The sequence below is a fragment of the Panthera uncia genome, assembly GCF_023721935.1.
Source record: "Panthera uncia isolate 11264 chromosome D3 unlocalized genomic scaffold, Puncia_PCG_1.0 HiC_scaffold_8, whole genome shotgun sequence".
In the NCBI taxonomy this organism is placed as follows: domain Eukaryota; kingdom Metazoa; phylum Chordata; class Mammalia; order Carnivora; family Felidae; genus Panthera; species Panthera uncia.
Genome location: NW_026057586.1, coordinates 67,415,369 through 67,432,253, shown reverse-complemented (window position 1 = coordinate 67,432,253; position 16,885 = coordinate 67,415,369). Strand labels below are relative to the sequence as shown.

The following is a 16,885-nucleotide window of genomic DNA, read 5'->3' as shown; positions in this document are numbered from 1 at the left end:
GCCCAGCCGTGGGACTTTGGACAAATCACCTCCCTTCGTCGCGAGCCTCGGTGTTTCATTTGTAAAACGGGGGTAGTTTTGCCCCCTCGATGAGTTGGCGCAGGGGTCAGCAAACTTTTTCTGTGAGGGGTCGGATGTGAAGGGCTTGTGGCTGTGCCAGCCGCTCGGTCTCTCATTTCTACCTAACCTTGCTCTTGTCACGCGAAAGCAGTCATGGCGTGTGGCACAGAGAAGCTGCTCAAGAAATGGAACCGGTTGGTCTTACCGTTTTCTGGACTCGAAATCCCTTTGACGGTAGATTTAAGCGTAAGCTAAAAACAGGTTTGGACTGTAAAGTCTGGCTGATAATCATTCCTTTTTACTGTGGATACAACATCTGCATGTATTTTTGAGTTCTTTGACCGAGGCAAGACCTATTACCCCCGTGGCAGGGAGACTAGACCCAGAGAGTGAAAGTGCCTTGTCCAAGGTCACAAAGCCGGGGAAAAGCGGGGGGGGGGGGGGGGGGTGCTGAGCGCATCCCTCGTTCTCCGCTTGGCCCAGGGCCTGCCTGGGAGGGCTCCCCGTTAGCGAATGTGTGACCTTGGGTGGGTCCCCTTGGATCTCTCCATCTCCCTTCACTCATCATCTGGAAAATGGAGAGATCATAATGCATACGTTATAGGTTGTCATGACAATACAGGATTGCACCAGTGTAAATGGAGGCTAGGCGCTGGCCGCGGAGCAGGTGATCAGCCCAGAGGCATCACTGTCATTATTGCTACCTTTTTTTTGTTTTCCGTCACTGCACATCCAGGCACTTTTTGAGGGTGTGAACTTCAGCCGTCCAGAGCTGTATTTCCCTGGGCCTCAATGTCTCCCTTCCTGGGACTGCACAAGGTCAGTCAGATTTCTAGACTGAATATCGCCTGCTAATCCGGATCGATTCGTTCTGGCTGCCTCGAACGCTGCGTTGAGAAAGACTCTGAGGCTGTGTCTGGGCTCCACGGAAGGGAGTAGCTGTGGGCGGTCAGCGGGCCGTGCTCTGCTTTGGGCTCAAGAGGAAATATGTTTTGGTGGGAGTCCCTAGTGGTTGATAATCCGGGAAAAGGATTATCCCAGCCCCCCCCCCGTTTACCTCCGTCTATACAAACTTCTATTGGAAAAACGATGGAGCTTGCCTTTTGTAAGAAAACCAGTTGACAGAGACTGGGACCTCATAGATGATAATTCTAGATCAGTGCCGTCCAATAGAACTTTCCACGATGATGGAGAGGTCCTCTGCCTGTGCTGTCAGGGACAGTGACCACCGGCCACAGATGGTTGTTGAATACTAGCAGCGTGGTTAGTTATGAATCAGGAATTGATTTTTATTTTATGTTTTTAATTTTTTTCATGTTTATTTATTTGAGAGAGAGAGAGAGAGAGAGAGAGAGAGAGAGAGACAATGAGTTGGGGAGGGGCAGAGAGAGGGAAACACAGAATCTGAAGCAGGCTCCAGGCTCTGAGCTGTCAGCACAGAGCCTGATGTGGGGCTTGAACTCACGGACCGTGAGATCGTGACCTGAGCCGAAGTCGGATGCTTAACCGACTGAGTCACCTAGGCACCCCGAGGAATTGATTTTTAAATTTAAAAGGCCACATGAAACTAGTGGCTGCCGTGTTGGACAGCCCAGTTTTATTATTTTATTTTATTTTATTTTATTTTATTTATTTATTTATTTATTTTAAAAATATAATTTATTGTCAAATTGGCTAACATACAGCATGTACAGTATGCTCTGGGTTTTGGGGGTAGATTCCCGTGGTTCATCGCTTACATACAACACCCAGAGCTCATCCCAACAGGTGCCCTCCTCAATGCCCATCACCCATTTCCCCCTCTCCCCCATAACCCCCACCAACCCTCCGTTTGTTCTCTGTATTTAAGAGTCTCTTATGGTTTGCCTCCCTCCCTCTCTGTTTGTAACTATTTTTTCCCCTTCCCTTCCCTCATGGTCTTCTGTTAAGGTTCTCAGGATCCACATATGAGTGAAAATACATGGTATCTGTCTCTGCCTGACTTATTTCACCTAGCATAATACCCTCCAGTTTCATCCACATTGCTGCAAATGGCCGGATTTCATTCTTTCTCATTGCCAAGTAGTTTTCCATTGTATATATAAACCACATCATCTTTATCCATTCATCAGTTGATGGACATTTAGGCTCTTTCCATAATTTGGCCATTGTTGAAAGTGCTGCTATAAACATTGGGGTACAAGTGCCCCTAGGCATCAGCACTCCTGTATCCCTTGGGTAAATTCCTAGCAGTGCTATTGCTGGGTCATAGGGTAGATCTATTTTTAATTTTTTGAGAATCATCCACACGGTTTTCCAGAGCGTGGACAGCCCAGTTTCAGATGCACAGAGCTCCTGAGCTATGTCATAGGGGCCCCCAAGATCAGGGACTTGTTATAACCCAAGCATGTCATGATCTCTGGGTAGGTTGTTGGTGCAAGCCTGTTGCTTAGCAACAGATGCCCTGCCCCCTGCCCCCCCCCCCCCCCCCCGCCATGGCAACTGGAAACCTCCCTCTGCAAGAGTTTCGCTCAGGTGGGTGACCCACGCACCTGAGGGCAGAGGCTTTTCCCTATTGTCCCGCTTCCCTCCCTAGAGGCCTGGTTCCCCAGGGCTCAGACCCTGCAGTGGGCGGGGCCTGGCCTGGATCAGATGCCCTCATCGGATGGCATGCTAGCTTCTTCTCACTCCCGAGAAAGTGGCAGGTGCTTCCAGACTTACAGTGGGCGGACCGGGAGGGAAGGGAGGGTGACAGCCCTTTAGGAGAGAGGGAATCTTCTTTTTTTTCTTTCCTTCTCCTCTCTCCCTTCTTTTCGCTCCCTCTTCTCCTCTGTCTTTCTGGCTTACTGTGCAAGTACCCGAGCCTTGGGGAAAGGACTTGACTTCATCCTGTCTCAGTTGCTCCCTCGCTCCGTGGTGTTGGGCGGGTCATCTCGCTTCTGTGCACCTGTTTCCGCCTCCTTTAAGAAGGAGTAGCAGGCCCTCCTTCTGTAGGTTGGTGGGAGGTCTCGATGCAGGGATGGACATGGAACTTCTAGAACGAGTGTCTGGAATCTGGTCTCCTTCCCTGAGGAAGAAGGGAACACAGAGATGGTGGGAATGTTGGAGGTTATTCAACGGATTCCCTTGCCCGGTGTCCGCGTGAATACTCATCTCAGAGGTTGTCTGACTGGGTTCAGGGGCTCGGGGCCAGCAGGCAGGAGGGGTGCCTAAGATCACGGTGGGCTGGGTGGGGGTGTTGGTTGGGAAAGGGGTCTTCCTGGGTAGTGGTTCTAAGGTGGAGGGAATTTCTGGCATTTGTCAGCGGACCCCTGCCTCTCCCCACCGAGTTTTTCTTTCCGTTCAAAAGGCATTTGCATTTTGTGGCTTCCCCATGCACGAGCAGGGTCTAAAATAAATTGGGCGAATTGTAGCCTCCAGACTTGGAAGGAAGTGGATGTAATTCCCCCATTGCTGGATAATAAGTCTGTGAGGGGATGTGGCCCCTCTCAGTAAATTTTGGGGTGGGGGTCAGTGGGAAAGTCTCCTAATCAAGGCTTGCTTCATTGGCACCAGGAAGCCTTGAAAAGTTCTTATTCAGGTCTGTCTGGAGGCCCAGGCGATGTAGTTTCAGCTTCCTTATTTCACTGATCCTTTAGGGTTTATGCCTGCTCCTAGGAATTGATGGGTCAGCACAAACTGGTTGAGGGTCTACCATGGGCCACAGTGGTGATTAAGGGAGACCAGGCTCTGATTTCATGGAACTCGTGTTCTAGGGGTTGAGGTAGAGGGTAGGACAATTATGAGAGGTCAGGGTTAGCACCGGGTGTTATAATACAGTGCACTTGGGAGTCCCCTGAGGGTCTTGGAAAGAGCTACCTGAGGAAGGAGGAGACAGAAGGGTTGACTTAGATGAAGGGAGAAGTGACCGTAGTGGTCCAGAAAGAGGGGAGAGCAGGCATACGTAGTGTTGCCACCACTTGGTGACAGCATACTGCAAACTCCACTGTCAGACCTTCCGGATGAAGAGAGGACTGAGTGCTGGCTTGGGCAAGCAGGCAGGAGTCCTCTGATCTATTCACACTTCTGCTCCTCTCCGGCCTCAGTTTCTCCAATTTACAGCACGGCTAGCCCAGTCTTTTCAGAAAACCACAGGGACAAGGGGGTATGACCTCTGCCATGGAAGGAATGTGGTGGCCCCCGCCTTCCCCGCAGAATCCATACCCTACCTTCCTCCCAGGTCAACCCCAGAGACTCACTCTGGGCATTGCAGGCCCCATTGGGCACACAAAGGGCGGAGCCGTCCCCTCTCCGTCCTCGAGGTACAGCTTAGCCAGCCTTTCCCGTCAGTCCACAGCAGAATTTGGGGTGGCAGTACCTACTTGGATGGCCTCTTTAGGTCACAGAATCACAGGCCTGGCCGTAGGGACTCCTGCCACTTACAAAAGGGAACGGCGGCCCAGAGAGGGTGAGTGATGCATTTGAAGTCACACAGCCAGCTTCTGGCAGAGCTGGGCCCCGGTTTCCTGCAGCAGGGGGAGGAGGGAATGCAAGCTGGGGTGGCAGGCACACCTCCCCTCTAAAGTGTAGGCCCGACCTGCCAGATCCCCCGGAACACGGGAGCTCAGGATGTCTGTGCCTGCCACCGGCGATCCAGAGGCTCTGTTCCCTCTTGTTTTGCTGGGAGTGACCGACCGGCTCCCCCCAAGCCCAGACCAGCTTCCCTGGTTCCACCCGTCTCTCTCCCCCAGGCCAGGCAGATGCCACGGGTGGGTAAGACAATACGGTCCTGGGTTTGGATTCCTACGCTTCGCTTTCTCGCTGTGTGACCTTGGCTCCGATAGGATCGCTGAGGGAATAAACGAGATGAGCCAGTGAGAAGACCCCGGAGCCTGCCATAGGGCCTGTGCTCTGTCCACCGGTGTCCCCTCGGCCCCGCTTGTGCCCAGCCCGTCCCTGTCCTTCCACGAGGGGAGACTGAGCTGTGACAACCTCCTTCTGGGGGGTGGCCACCCGTCTCCCCTGGCCTGATGTGGCTGACTCACTCTGCCTTGGAGGGCCCACGTTTCTCTTTGGCTGCATCATAGACACATTCTGGAATGATTTTTTTTAATGTTTATTTAATTTTGAGAGAAGGAGAGCGAGAAGGGGAGATGCAGAGAGAGAGAGAGGGGTCAGAGGGATCCAAAGCAGGCTCTGTGCTGACAGCACAGAACCTGATGCAGGGCTCAAACTCACGAAGAATGAGATCGTGACCTGACCTAAAGTTGGACGCTCAACCGATTGAGCCACCCAGGTGCCCCTGGAACGATTTTTTAAAAATAACAACCCCGACCCTCCAGTACCCCTGGCCAATATTTGAATGATTTACTGACTTTTATTTATTTTTTAATTAATTATTATTTTTTTAACATTTATTTATTTTTGAGACAGAGAGAGACAGAGCATGAACGGGGGAGGGTCAGAGAGAGAGGGAGACACAGGATCTGAAGCAGGCTCCAGTCTCTGAGCTGTCAGCACAGAGCCCGACGCGGGGCTCAAACCCACGAACTGTGAGATCGTGACCTGAGCCGAAGTCGGACTCTGAAACGACTGAGCCACCCAGGTGCCCCTACTGACTTTTAAATAAGAAGGCAGGGAGGAGGGAGGTGGCCCGAGAAGGAATACCATGGACACAGTGAACAAGGAGGACATTTCTGATTCCTTAAGGGTCTTCACAGATTAGCAGCATTGTTCACATATAAACATGTTTCTAGGAAGCATGTATTGAGTGCCTACTGGGTGCCTGGTTGCTCCTTCCTACTTGTGTGAACTTACATAGATAAGTGACGTCATCTCTATAAGCCTCAGGTTCAGGGTCAGCCAACTTTCACTGTAGAGGGCCTGAGAGTGAATATTTTAGGTTGATGGGTTATAGAGTCTCTGTCACAACTACTCAAATCTGCCCTTGTAGCATGAAACAGCCATGGACTAAATGTAAGTGTTTGAGCGTGACCGTGTACCAATAAAACTTTATTGATAAAGTCAGACAGTGGGCCGGCCGGACTTGATCCATGGGCTGTAGGTTGCTGACCCTGGCAGGTCCTTCACCTGTGAAAAAGGGGTTGGGAGAATAGAAGCCGTCCTCTAGGGTTATGGTGAGGGATGAAGTTGTGATAGGTATTAACTGTAATTCTTGTCTGTTATTGTTAATGTTATTGTATTCATTCTCCCAGCTGCTCTGCCCGGTAGGTGTGTGGTCTCATTTCACACATGGGGAAACTCAGATGCAGAGAGATCAAGGGACTTCCCCTCGATGCTTCTGCTTACCATTGGATAACCCGGGATGTGTGTCTTTTGTGCCTCGGTTTCCCCATCAGTGTCCTCAGAGAGAATTCGTTTATGTAAATGCACAGGGCACGATGTTCACATCCATCGTGTGGAAGGGAGGTAGAGGCACAGAGAGGTGGAGCGGAGTCCCTTGCAGAGGTCATCAGCTGAGACATGGCAAGACTGAACTGGGGTTCTTGGGGACCCGGGTTATAGGCGTCTGACTCAGAAGCTGCTGGGGAGGAACGGCCCGTGCAGTTAGACCAGAGCTCTCCCAGAGTACCATTCTCTCGGGGTTGGGATCGGACCCCCCTCTTGTTGAGAGTGGTGGAACACAAAGGACCCTGTCCCCAGTGGAATGTGTTTCTAAGTCAGGTGTCCCATGCTAAGGCTGGAATGGATGAGGTGGAAGCTTCTTACTCGTTTTGACAGATTCCCAACGCCCCTCTCCGGCTCACAAGCCTACTTTGGCTCCCTTCTGCTCTCAGGAACAGAGCTACTTCCTGGGGCGTCCAGGGTCCCCTGTGACTGACTTCATTTCAACTTTGCAGATTTCTCCTCCTCCCTGTCCCCCACGCCTTGAATCGGGGCCCCTGAGCTGGCCTCTTGTTCTTTCCAGTGACGGTGCTGGCCTGGGGCGTACCTCTTGCTTCTCTTGCTGCGAAGCTTTATGTTCATTCGTAAGCCCCCTGTATGCCCTTTCCTCTGTGAATTCTTCCCAGATACCCCAACCTGTGCCCTGCGTCGATGACACAGGCCAGCCTTTTGCTGTGGGAGCGACAACGCTCTGTTTTGCGCTTACGTGTCTGTGGAGTAACTCTCCATCAGTCTGAGAACTCTGGGTGGGGGTGCTGGGAGCTCTGTGCTGGGATCACTTCTCCGAGTCCCGTGCCCCGCATACAGCTGGGCACAACTGTTCAGTAGTGATGCTTTGGCCCATCGCCCTCCTGTTATTGCTGTCTCGAGGGCCCCCTCTTCCAGGCTGCCCGAGGAAGCCTCAGGTTTGGAGAATGATGATGGGAACGGGACATCGAGGGTCCTGTGGGTACCAGGCACCTGGGTACCAGCCTGTTGCCCCTGTCGGCAAGGCAGGAATGACCGGACACATTTTTTCAGGTGAGGAAGTGGAGACTCAGGTCGAGGAGCTGATGCAGGGTCCCCCAGCCTGACGGTTGGCAGGGTTGGGATTTGAACCCAAGCCCCTGTCTGCAAAGCGCGTGACTTCCACAACTGACCCCCGTGCAGAGCCCTTCCTCGGGGACGCAGAAACACTACGGGACACACAGCACCCCCCCCCCCCCCCGTGGGAGGACCGCAGAGCTCCCGCAGGCCCCCGGTTGGGTGGGCGGGGCAGGTGTCCCCGAGAGCCTCCACCCAAAGCATCAGCAGTTTGAAAACTGTTTTAAATTCCGAGGTGTCGCTAAATCTGGCCTCTCCTTCCGGGGGCTGAAAGCGACGAGGCTCTACCTCAACAGGAACGTGTGTGTGTATTTGTTTTAGTTTAGTTTAGTGTATTTGTTGAATGGCCCGCCGCACGCCAGGCAGGGTGCTGGGGGCTCCGGGGAGGTGTCTACCCAGGCGCTGGGTCGCTCCCAGGGCACAGGTGCGCAGGCGGGAGCCCGGAGAGGGGCGGCATCCTGTCCAGGGCCACCCAGCACTAGGTTGTCCAGGGGTGGCCAGGGGTGGCTCCGGTGCCAAGGGGAACGAATTGCCAGTGAGAGGGCGAGAGAAAACAGAGGGTTGGGAGCGCTCTGCCAGAGACGGGGCTGGAGAGTGTCTCAAACCTAACAATCCTACTAGAGACGCCGATAGCAGCATCTGTCTGTCCCGGCGTCCTTGGTGCCTGGCAGGGTGCTAACTGCTCTGCTTGAGATCCCGCCGGACCCTTCCGGTGGTTCTCTCAGAATAATACTGCCTCCATCCCCATTTCACGGATGAGAACACAGGCTGGGGGGGCAGCTCGCGTCCCCAAGGCCGAGGCTGAAACCTGGCGCTTTGGACTCTGCGGGCCGTGAGTGGTCTTCCTGCTCTGGCCCCCTTGCTGGGCCACTGTGGGCACTGTCAGAAGGAAGGGGCAGGCTCAGGGGTCGGCCTGCAGCCCCCCCCCCTCCCCAGCCTGTCACGTCTCTGCAGCACACAGGCCGGGAGTGGCCCGGGGGGTGCACGGGGCTGCATCTGTCACAGGTCACTGGCTGTGTGTCCAGAGGCACCAGGAGAGGGAGCCTGATCGGAGGCTCGGGCTGGGGTGAGGGGCCTGCCCCGTCCATCCCGGGGAGTCTGGGCCTCCGATGCCACCCTGTCTCCTCCTCCAGGGCTGGAGAAGGTCTCCCGCATTCAGCCCCCGCCCCCATTCCCAGCGCTCAGCAGCCTGGTCCCCACGATGCCCTTGCTGCTTCGCCTCAGTGGAGCCCTCAGCCAGTTCTCAATCTAAATGACAGCTGCCCTCAGCCAAGTCAACTCCAATTAATTTCCGAAGCCTTCCAGGGGCCTCGCACCAGACTCCGTTGCCCTGGCGGGCCAGCGTGAGCCCCTTCTTCACCCTCATGGGGCCGGGGAAGGTGGGGCCTCACAGGGTCCCTCCTGATCATTGGTGGGGGGACGCTTTCTACCTCTCAGGAGCCCCCGTGCAAGCTCCGTGTCGCCCCCATCAGAGGGGGCTGATGTGAAAACTCAGGCAGCGTCCGTGGAGAAAGCATCGGATGGGGCCTCGGGTTTTGTCCTTGGCTACTCTGTCACCCCGGGTCATTCTCATCCCATCTGTGAGCCTTAGGATCCTTCCCCAAAAAGCGAGCGTTGGTTTCGGGGAAAGACGGGGAAGAGGGGAGGGAGGGAGAGAGAGCACCAGAGACTCAGAGAGAGACAGAGAACAAGGGAGACTGAGAAAGAATAGTTCGCGGGTGTTGAGAGGGAGACGGAAAGAGGAGGGACGGGGGTTGGGGGGGAGGTAACACCTGCCACCTTGGCTGGGACATTTTACTTTTTCATGTGACTTTGATGCACCCACACACATTGGCATCAGACAGACCTGGGAGTGACCCAGGCTCGGCCACTGGCTAGCTGTGTGACCGTGGGTCAGCGACGTCCCCTCTCTGAACGTCCGTTTCCTCCCCTGTGAAATGAGCTGGGGTGTCGGGCCCTCTCTCCCCAGGTGTTGGCGTCATCTGATGAGATACGAGCCGAGGCCCGGCCCGCAGGGAGCCTGAGGTCAGTGCTCCCTCTTAACATCCCTGGAGCTGATGGGACTGGAGACATGGGACATGGTCATCTTTTTCCTTTCCTCATTTGTCACAGTGACACAGAAGCCGTCCTTGAAGGGTGGGCAGAGAAAGGGTAGGGGGTGCCGGCAGATGCCCGGATGGAGAGTCAGTCAGGCCTCCAGCCACCAGCCCCCCGTTCCTGATCCCTGAGGTTGCGGGTGCCGTTTCCTGGGGCTTATTCAGGCTGAGTATCTTAGTGCCCCTCACGTGGGGATACTTCCTGCCCACGTCGAATGTAAAATCTCATTTCCCCAAAGGAATAAAAAGAGTCAAGTAGTTGTATATCTGTCTACTATCAGTCATCTTAGAGAGGCCCAAATAGGCCCAGAGGAGGAGAGTGACCTGCCCAAGGTCACACAGCCAAGCATAAAATATGTAACAAATCCTTATCAGGTGCCTACTGTGTGCCAGGGACCAGAGGGACAGCTGGGATCCTTGTGGGTGTGTCTGCCTTCAGGGCCCCTAGGCCAGGCACAGGAGGGATTGTCATCCCCTTCTACAGATGGGGAAACTGAGGCTCAGCAAGTTGATCTGGCCCAAGGTCACGGAGCTGGTGAGATTCAGATGGAGGGTGGGATGTGAATCTAGGCTTCAGCGCACACAGAGCCTCGACTCCCCCAAAGCTGCCGAGTGTGGGGGAGGGTTGGTGTGGGGCTTTGGGTTTGCCACTTTCCGGCTTGGTTCGTGGCTCTGTGGATGGACTCTCTTTGTGTAGCCCAGCATCCGGTTTAGATTTGCTGTTCCTGCTCTGAGCCCAAAGTGGGTGAGTCTCCTGGAGCCTGTGTACCTCCCCGGAGGAGGGGACACGGCCCGGGGACGCACTGTGGACGGGCAGCCGAGGAGGGGTCCGCTTTGGGGTTGTGGGGCTCCGCGGAAGGGTTCCAGCTGGGTGGTAAGGGTCCCCCACATCCCCAGGGGCGGGTTCTTGGAGATGGGCCTTAGTGCTGCCTTAGAAAGGGGACTTTGGCCACCCCGGGCAAGACTCCCTTGCATGGCTTTTGTCTGCTGTGATAGCTGGTGGCCGTTACCTGAGCACCTGCCGCGTGCTGGGCACCGGAGAGCCTGGTGTGACTGGGCAGCGAGTGGGGTGCTGTCCTTGTCCCATTTCACGGGGAAGGAAGCTGAGGCTCAGAGAGGGACAGTGATTTGCCCGAGGTCAGCCAACCACCCCCACCCCCACCCCCCCATGATGTTTTCCATCTTTGGCTGCGTGTTACAGAGGGGCCCTGAACCCAGGACTCCCCCTCTGCCAGGGTGAGATGTATCAGTGCTAGGGGGTCACTGGTGCTATCCTTGCCACTGGGGGACCTGGGGACAGAGGTGCCATCTGTGAGCAGGGAGAGGGGTCACATGCCTCAGAGTAGGGACGTCAGAGAAACGTTGCCAAAAGGCTGACAGCCAGGTGGATGGTGGGAGTCATCAGGGGTGAGGAGGAGAGGGTGTTCTAGGCAGAAGGAACGTCAGGAGCAGGGTTGTGGAGGTGGTAAGGATCAGGGCTTTGTTGAGACTCTGAGGCTGGAGGCCCAAGAGGGGAGCAGGCCAGGTTATGCGGAGCTGGGAGCTTTATCTTGGGGGCCCTGGGGAGCCATGGAAGGTTTAAGCAGGAGAGGGGCCTGCTCTGGTTGACGCTTTAGGAAAGTCACCTGACTCACAGCGGGGGAAATGGGCTTGGGGGCCAGCACAAGGCCACCGTAGGCGGGAGACAGTGGGGGCCTGGACCGGGGTGGAGGCAGGGGGGCAGGAGAGAAGCAGGTGGATTTTGGAGGCAGCCTCTTCCCTCCCTGGTGCCTGGACTCTGGGGCCTGGGCAAGAGTGAAAGGCGATGTTCGATGTCCAGAGCTAGCCGGGCCTCTCTTGGAGATGGGGAACAGGAGCCAGGAGGATCACAGATGTGTCTGGGGGCCCACGGGACTCCCAGGCTGCAGGACAGAAGGGCCGATGGGACGTAGCCCAACCCCGTGGCTCCCTGGCCTGCTTCTGCTTCCAGGCCCAGGGGCCCAGCTCCCCCCCTCCCACCCCCAGCTGAGTGGCAGCTGTCAGACGCCAGTGTCTCCCCCTGCCAGGTCCAAATAAAGGAAAAACCAAAATACATTTCCCTTTGTCGGAATCCGGAGAGGGTGAGTCGGGCGAGAGTCATTCGCTATTGTGTGCTGGGGCCCACACTGCTCCTTACATAAGCTTTGAGTTAAAAATACGCACGGAATTCTAATTTGCCTGCTCCGCCTGGGATCGCACCCCGGTCCCCCCACCCGTTGGTGGGCAGGGGTGGGGCAGACACCCCCCCCCCCCGCCCCTGCGCCCACGGAGATGAAGAGACGGTCCCGTGGCCAGTATCCCCTGCTGGCGTATGGGCAGTATTAGGTCTGATGCCTGCAAGGCCCTGGGCTGTTGAAGAACAGTGAGGGTAATAATCCTGAGAGCAGCTAACCTTTTGGGGAGGCTCCTCATGTGCTCAAGTCTTCACCCGTGTTATCTCCATTAATCCTCCCAGAAGCCCGTGAACTTGGTTCCCATTTTACAGCACAGATTACCACCTTGCTCAGGCCACACCCTGGATCAGCACCCGGGGGGCCCTTGATCTGGGCGCTAGTTGGGAGGCCACCCTGACCTCCACAGCCCCCTCCCCCATACCTCCGGCCTTCCGTATGGAGGGCGGCAACTGGGTGGGGGGGGGGGGCGGGCAGGAGGTGGCCAGGCAGAAGTCCCCTTTCTGAGGGATCGAGGACAGAGGGGTAGGTGGTACTGTGTCACCAAGCCCTGCCTCGGGGCGGGGAGGCGGGGGCGGGCAGCTGCCCCCACCAAGCTCGTGACCCCTGGGCCACGTGCCTCGTGCGAATTGGAACCCAGCCCTGGGGATACTGAGTGCAGGGCAAGGCGGTGGCAAGGTCTGTTTTGCGGACTCTGAAAAAGAAAGCTCAGTCAGTCCCCTCCGTGGGTGTGGGCGGCCTCCCCAGAAGTGAAATCAACAACGAGGTGTCCCCAGGGAAACAAATGTCTTTTCCCCTCCTCCCTCCAACCCAGGCCAAAGGGTCCCCGGGCCGTCCTGGCAGGCCCCGCGGGTCTCCCCGCTCAGGCAGGGAGTGTGCTTGCTGTGTGCTAGGCCGAGTGCTAAGCCTTTTACATGGATCATTTCCTTTAATCCTCGTAACTGCCTCCGTGGCGGCCAGTCCTATTATTTCCCCCGTTTTCTGGGGCTGAGGTTCTGGGGGCTCAAGTGAAGTTCGCAGAAGTCCTGTGCTCCACAAACGGCAGGCGCGGTCATTGTCGAACCCGGTAAGGGAATATGGCATCACTTGGGTTACTCGTGTGCTTGCTGCTCTCGCACCGGCTCGGGGTCCTGCCTTTCCCCTCGTGGAATTTACTGACCCCTGTCGTGGCTGGAGAAGCACAGAAGGCAAAACCCGACGCGGTCTCATGTTCACAGTGGGGTGAGCCGGAGGCAGCCGGTACCCCGATACCGTGATTCCAAGTTGGTGGCAAAAAAGACCAAGTCAAGTGCTGTGTTTGTTAAGGGAGGGGGAGCTGAGGAAGGGCGGGATAGCTCAGCCAGGATTTGTTCTGTGCGTGAAGGAAGACCGGCGGGTGGGGGTGGGGGGGTGGCCAGCTCCAGGCCCTGCCCCTGGATTGGGGACTGAAGTGCTCTGTTCTGGCCAAGAGGGGAATGTCCTTAAAAACTGCCCCGCAGCCCTTTCTTGCTGGGCGGGCGTGACATCGGGTCCCGTGACCCCAAAGCTCCTCCCCTTGGCCCCTGTGCTGCCTGCACAGGGGGGAGGCACATTCAGGGTGACACATTTTGAGTTGATGCCTCAAGGACTGACCCCCACATGCACACTGTTATCCCCTCTTTTTCTTGTATGGTCTCCCCAAGCCGCTCTGAGATGGGCCTGCCAGGGATCACCATCCCCAAGTTACAGATGGAGACACTGAGACTCTGCAGATGGGGCCAGCTGCCCAGGTATGGGGGATCTGGGATTCCACCTCAGCCCAGCCCTTGGGGAATCCTGGACTAAAAGGAGAGGGCTGGTCCAAGCTGGTGGCCTGGCCCCCAGCGACCCCGGGGCAGTTCCATGCCCTCCGGGGCCTCAGTCTTCCCATCTGTCAAATAGGGATGAGGCTCACATCACGGCCTACAGGTCCCAACAGAGCACCTCCTGTGCATGGGGCGCTGTGGCAAACAGACAGACCTTGTCCCCTCTGCAGCCACAGTCCGACAGGGGAGGCCGAGAGCTAACAAGTGGAAAATTTGACACTCCACGTCAGTTTCCGCGGTGCGCTGAGTAGCTGCAGGGTCTCCCCTGACCCTGTGAGCTCAGCGAGGGGTGGTTGTATCTCTGGGTCCTGGCCTGGGGGGCCGCATGCCTGCCCCCCGGGGGAGCGGGGAGTGAGGGCCTCTCTCGAGTAGGGGCAGGCCCTGACTTGAGGCCGCTTCCATGGGACTGATTTATCCGCAGCCGGAGGGGGGGGGGGGGGGGGGGGGGGGGGGGGGTAGCGGCAGACCTAGGGCGTGTTGGGTCCCCCCGGCTGGAATGAATCCGGAGGGAGGATGAGTTTGGTCATGCTTTGGGGTTGTCAGGAGCTGAAGAATAATATTCTCTCTTAAAAATATTCCCCGTGGATATCAGACTCTCTGGCTCGTCCCAGGCAGAGGCTGGGGAATCGTGGGCCCATGCTCTGTGACATTGGGCGAGGGCCTCCCCCACTCTGAGCCCCCAGGTGGGGAGAAGGGGCACCCAGCTGCTGGGCTTGCGGGGAGGGGGGGGACGGGATGAGATCACACACGGACAGGTTCAGCTGTATGCCTGACACTCCCTCCTTAAATCCTCCCCAAGTAAGAGGAGCAGCTATTTCTAGAATCGGCACACGGCGTGTTTAGGAGTCATCCATAACTTGGCAATAAAGCGTCTTTAGGAAATGTGGCCGTTTGGGTCAGTCTGGAAGCGTCGCTCAGCAAAGCCCGCTTCCAGAAGGGCCCCCAGGCCTCCTGCGTCTGAGCACAGAACTTGGAGAACGTTCCTTCATCTCGCGCCCTTCATCCTGCAGCCTCAGGGCAAGGGAGCCCGGCGGCAGGGCTTGGGCCTGGGTCTCGTCTTTCTCTGGCTGTGCAAACTTTGGCAGGGGGCCTCGGTTTCCCGTCTGTAAAATGGGCCCAAGCAACTGCTCTGTTGGCTCCTTGAGACGATGTGTGCGAAATGAAGTGAGGAAGCCCCTTCGGAATTTTCTCTCTCTCTGTCTCTCTGGCAGATGCTCCCCTCCCCCAATCAAAATCCCTTTTGTGGGGACCAGGGAGCAGGGCATCACTGGGAGCAAGGCAAGCTTGGGCTCAAGAGCAGAGGTGTAGGGGCTGGAATCCGGGGCCCACTGTGTGCTAGGGGACCCTGAATCTGATGCCTCTAGCTTCGTGGGGAACCTTGTCCCCAGGAGGCCCTGGGTGTGGCATCAGCAGTGACACCACCACTAACAAGCTTTGAAACCTCTGGCTCAGCTCCCCCTTCTGTGAAAGGGGAGCAAAGACTCCAGTCTCGTGGGCAGGAGCAGGCCCACGTGGCTAGTCCTAAGGTGGGGACGAGGCTTGGGGGCCTCTGGAAGGCTGCAAGGACCCCTCACCTCCTGGCCGCCCCAGAAACGGATGGCAGTCCCAACAGCCCCGTCTGGGGAGTGCTCTGTGCGCCAGGCCTTTATAAGGCCCGAGGGAGGTGACATTGCCCCCACCTGGGGGGCGATGAGGAACTGAGGCTCGGAGAGAGCCGGGGAATGTGGCAGGGATTAGGGGTTCAAGCCCCAGCCTGTGACTCCACCGAGGCTGTCTCCTGATCTCGCTGTCCACCCCAGGAGGGGGAGGAAGACGGTGTCTGCCTTATCCGAATCCTCCCTGATCCGCAAGGCTAGTGCCGTGCCTGGCACATAGTAGGGACTCCGTAAAGGCTTGTTAACTGGATGAATGAGCCAGGGAGAGAGTCCTTCTCCCCAGTCCCAGCTCCTCCCAGCATGCCGGTCCTAAGCTGGGTGTCTCTGGGGCTCCAGGGTGGGAGCTCACTTAGTCACAGCCTGGCCCATTCTCTGGGAGGATTTTCTCTGCAGGCCGTGGCTCGGCTCCCAGGGGAGGCCTCCCCCCCTTAATCCCGGAGGGCGGGCTGGGCGGGGTAACTCCTGCCTGGCACAGGGCCCTGGCCGGGCCTGCGCAACAGCACGCCGAGGAGGGCGGGCCGGTCACGGAGTTCAGTATCTGGGTGTGCTCCCTCGGCCGGAGCTGGGCCCCCACCCCCAATTCCAGCGTGTTAGCAGCCCCCGAAACGACTGTTCCATTCCTTCCTTGCCTTAGAACTCCCAGCTCGTGCTCTGAGTGTCATTCATACTAAGTGATGAGTGGTTGTCAGACTCTCTTGCCCCTCAAGTCTGTCGAACCCAGACATCACTATGATCGGTGGTGTTTCTGGTGCTGTGCGACTGAGAAGGAAATTGAAGGGATTTTCGCTGAGGGTGTAGGGGAGGAACCGACTCCCTCACCCGCACCACCGCAAGTCCCTTCGTGAAGCAGCTGGGGTGGGCAAAGGACACGGGTCTCAGCAGTTTGCTGCTGTTTCAGGAAGTCCCCAGCACGTAGTAGGCCCTTAGCGAGTGTCTGTTCAGAGGATGACAAGAGAATGAGCCGTGTTCTGGACCCTGACAGTCCTCCCCTCCACCCTTTGACCGTATAGCCGGCGAACTCCTACATATGCTTCAATGCCCAGTTTAGATACCCCTCCTCCAGGAAGCCTTCCCAACTTATTCCACATCCAGTTAATCTTTTGGGAACTCTAGTCTGTCAGAGATGGGCAAACCCTGCCCCATTCTCCCATTTCCTGAAGGGAAACACCCAACCCCGAGCCAGGGTCTTACCCTTGGCGGAGGCCTCCCAGCCACGTCAGAGGCAACCTCAGGGGGATTTGAACCAGACATCTCTAGATCTCCTCGGACGGTCTTCAGGCATGAAAAGAGGGCGTGGGTGGTGTCTCTCTTCCCACGCACGCAAGTCTCTCCGACTCCACCCCCCCCCCCTCCTTAGGGCCTCCTGCAGAGCAGAGCAAGCTCCTAACCTTTCTTCCTTTTTTCTCTGCAGCCCATGACCTCCCTGCAAATAAGGCCTCAGCCACCCAGCCGGGCAACCACTTGCAGTGCCTGTCTGTCCACTGCACAGACGACGTGGGTGACACCAAGGCCCGAGCCTCCGTGCCCACCTGGCGGTCTCTGCACTCCGACATTTCCAACAGATTCGGGACGTTCGTGGCCGCCCTGACTTGAATTGACAAGAAATGCCCCTCCCC

General features: G+C 56.8%; 1 protein-coding gene across 1 annotated transcript in view; it reads left to right on the top strand.

Moving 5' to 3' along the window:
- The window catches only part of MN1 (MN1 proto-oncogene, transcriptional regulator), a 45,387-nt gene extending 28,508 nt beyond the window's left edge, over positions 1 to 16,879 (top strand). Inside the window, exon 2 of the mRNA XM_049618966.1 lies at positions 16,681 to 16,879. Coding sequence (XP_049474923.1) covers positions 16,681 to 16,862 — 182 coding nt within the window. The 3' untranslated portion in view covers positions 16,863 to 16,879. The remainder of the gene's footprint in view (positions 1 to 16,680) is intronic.
- The last annotated feature ends 6 nt before the right edge of the window (positions 16,880 to 16,885 follow it).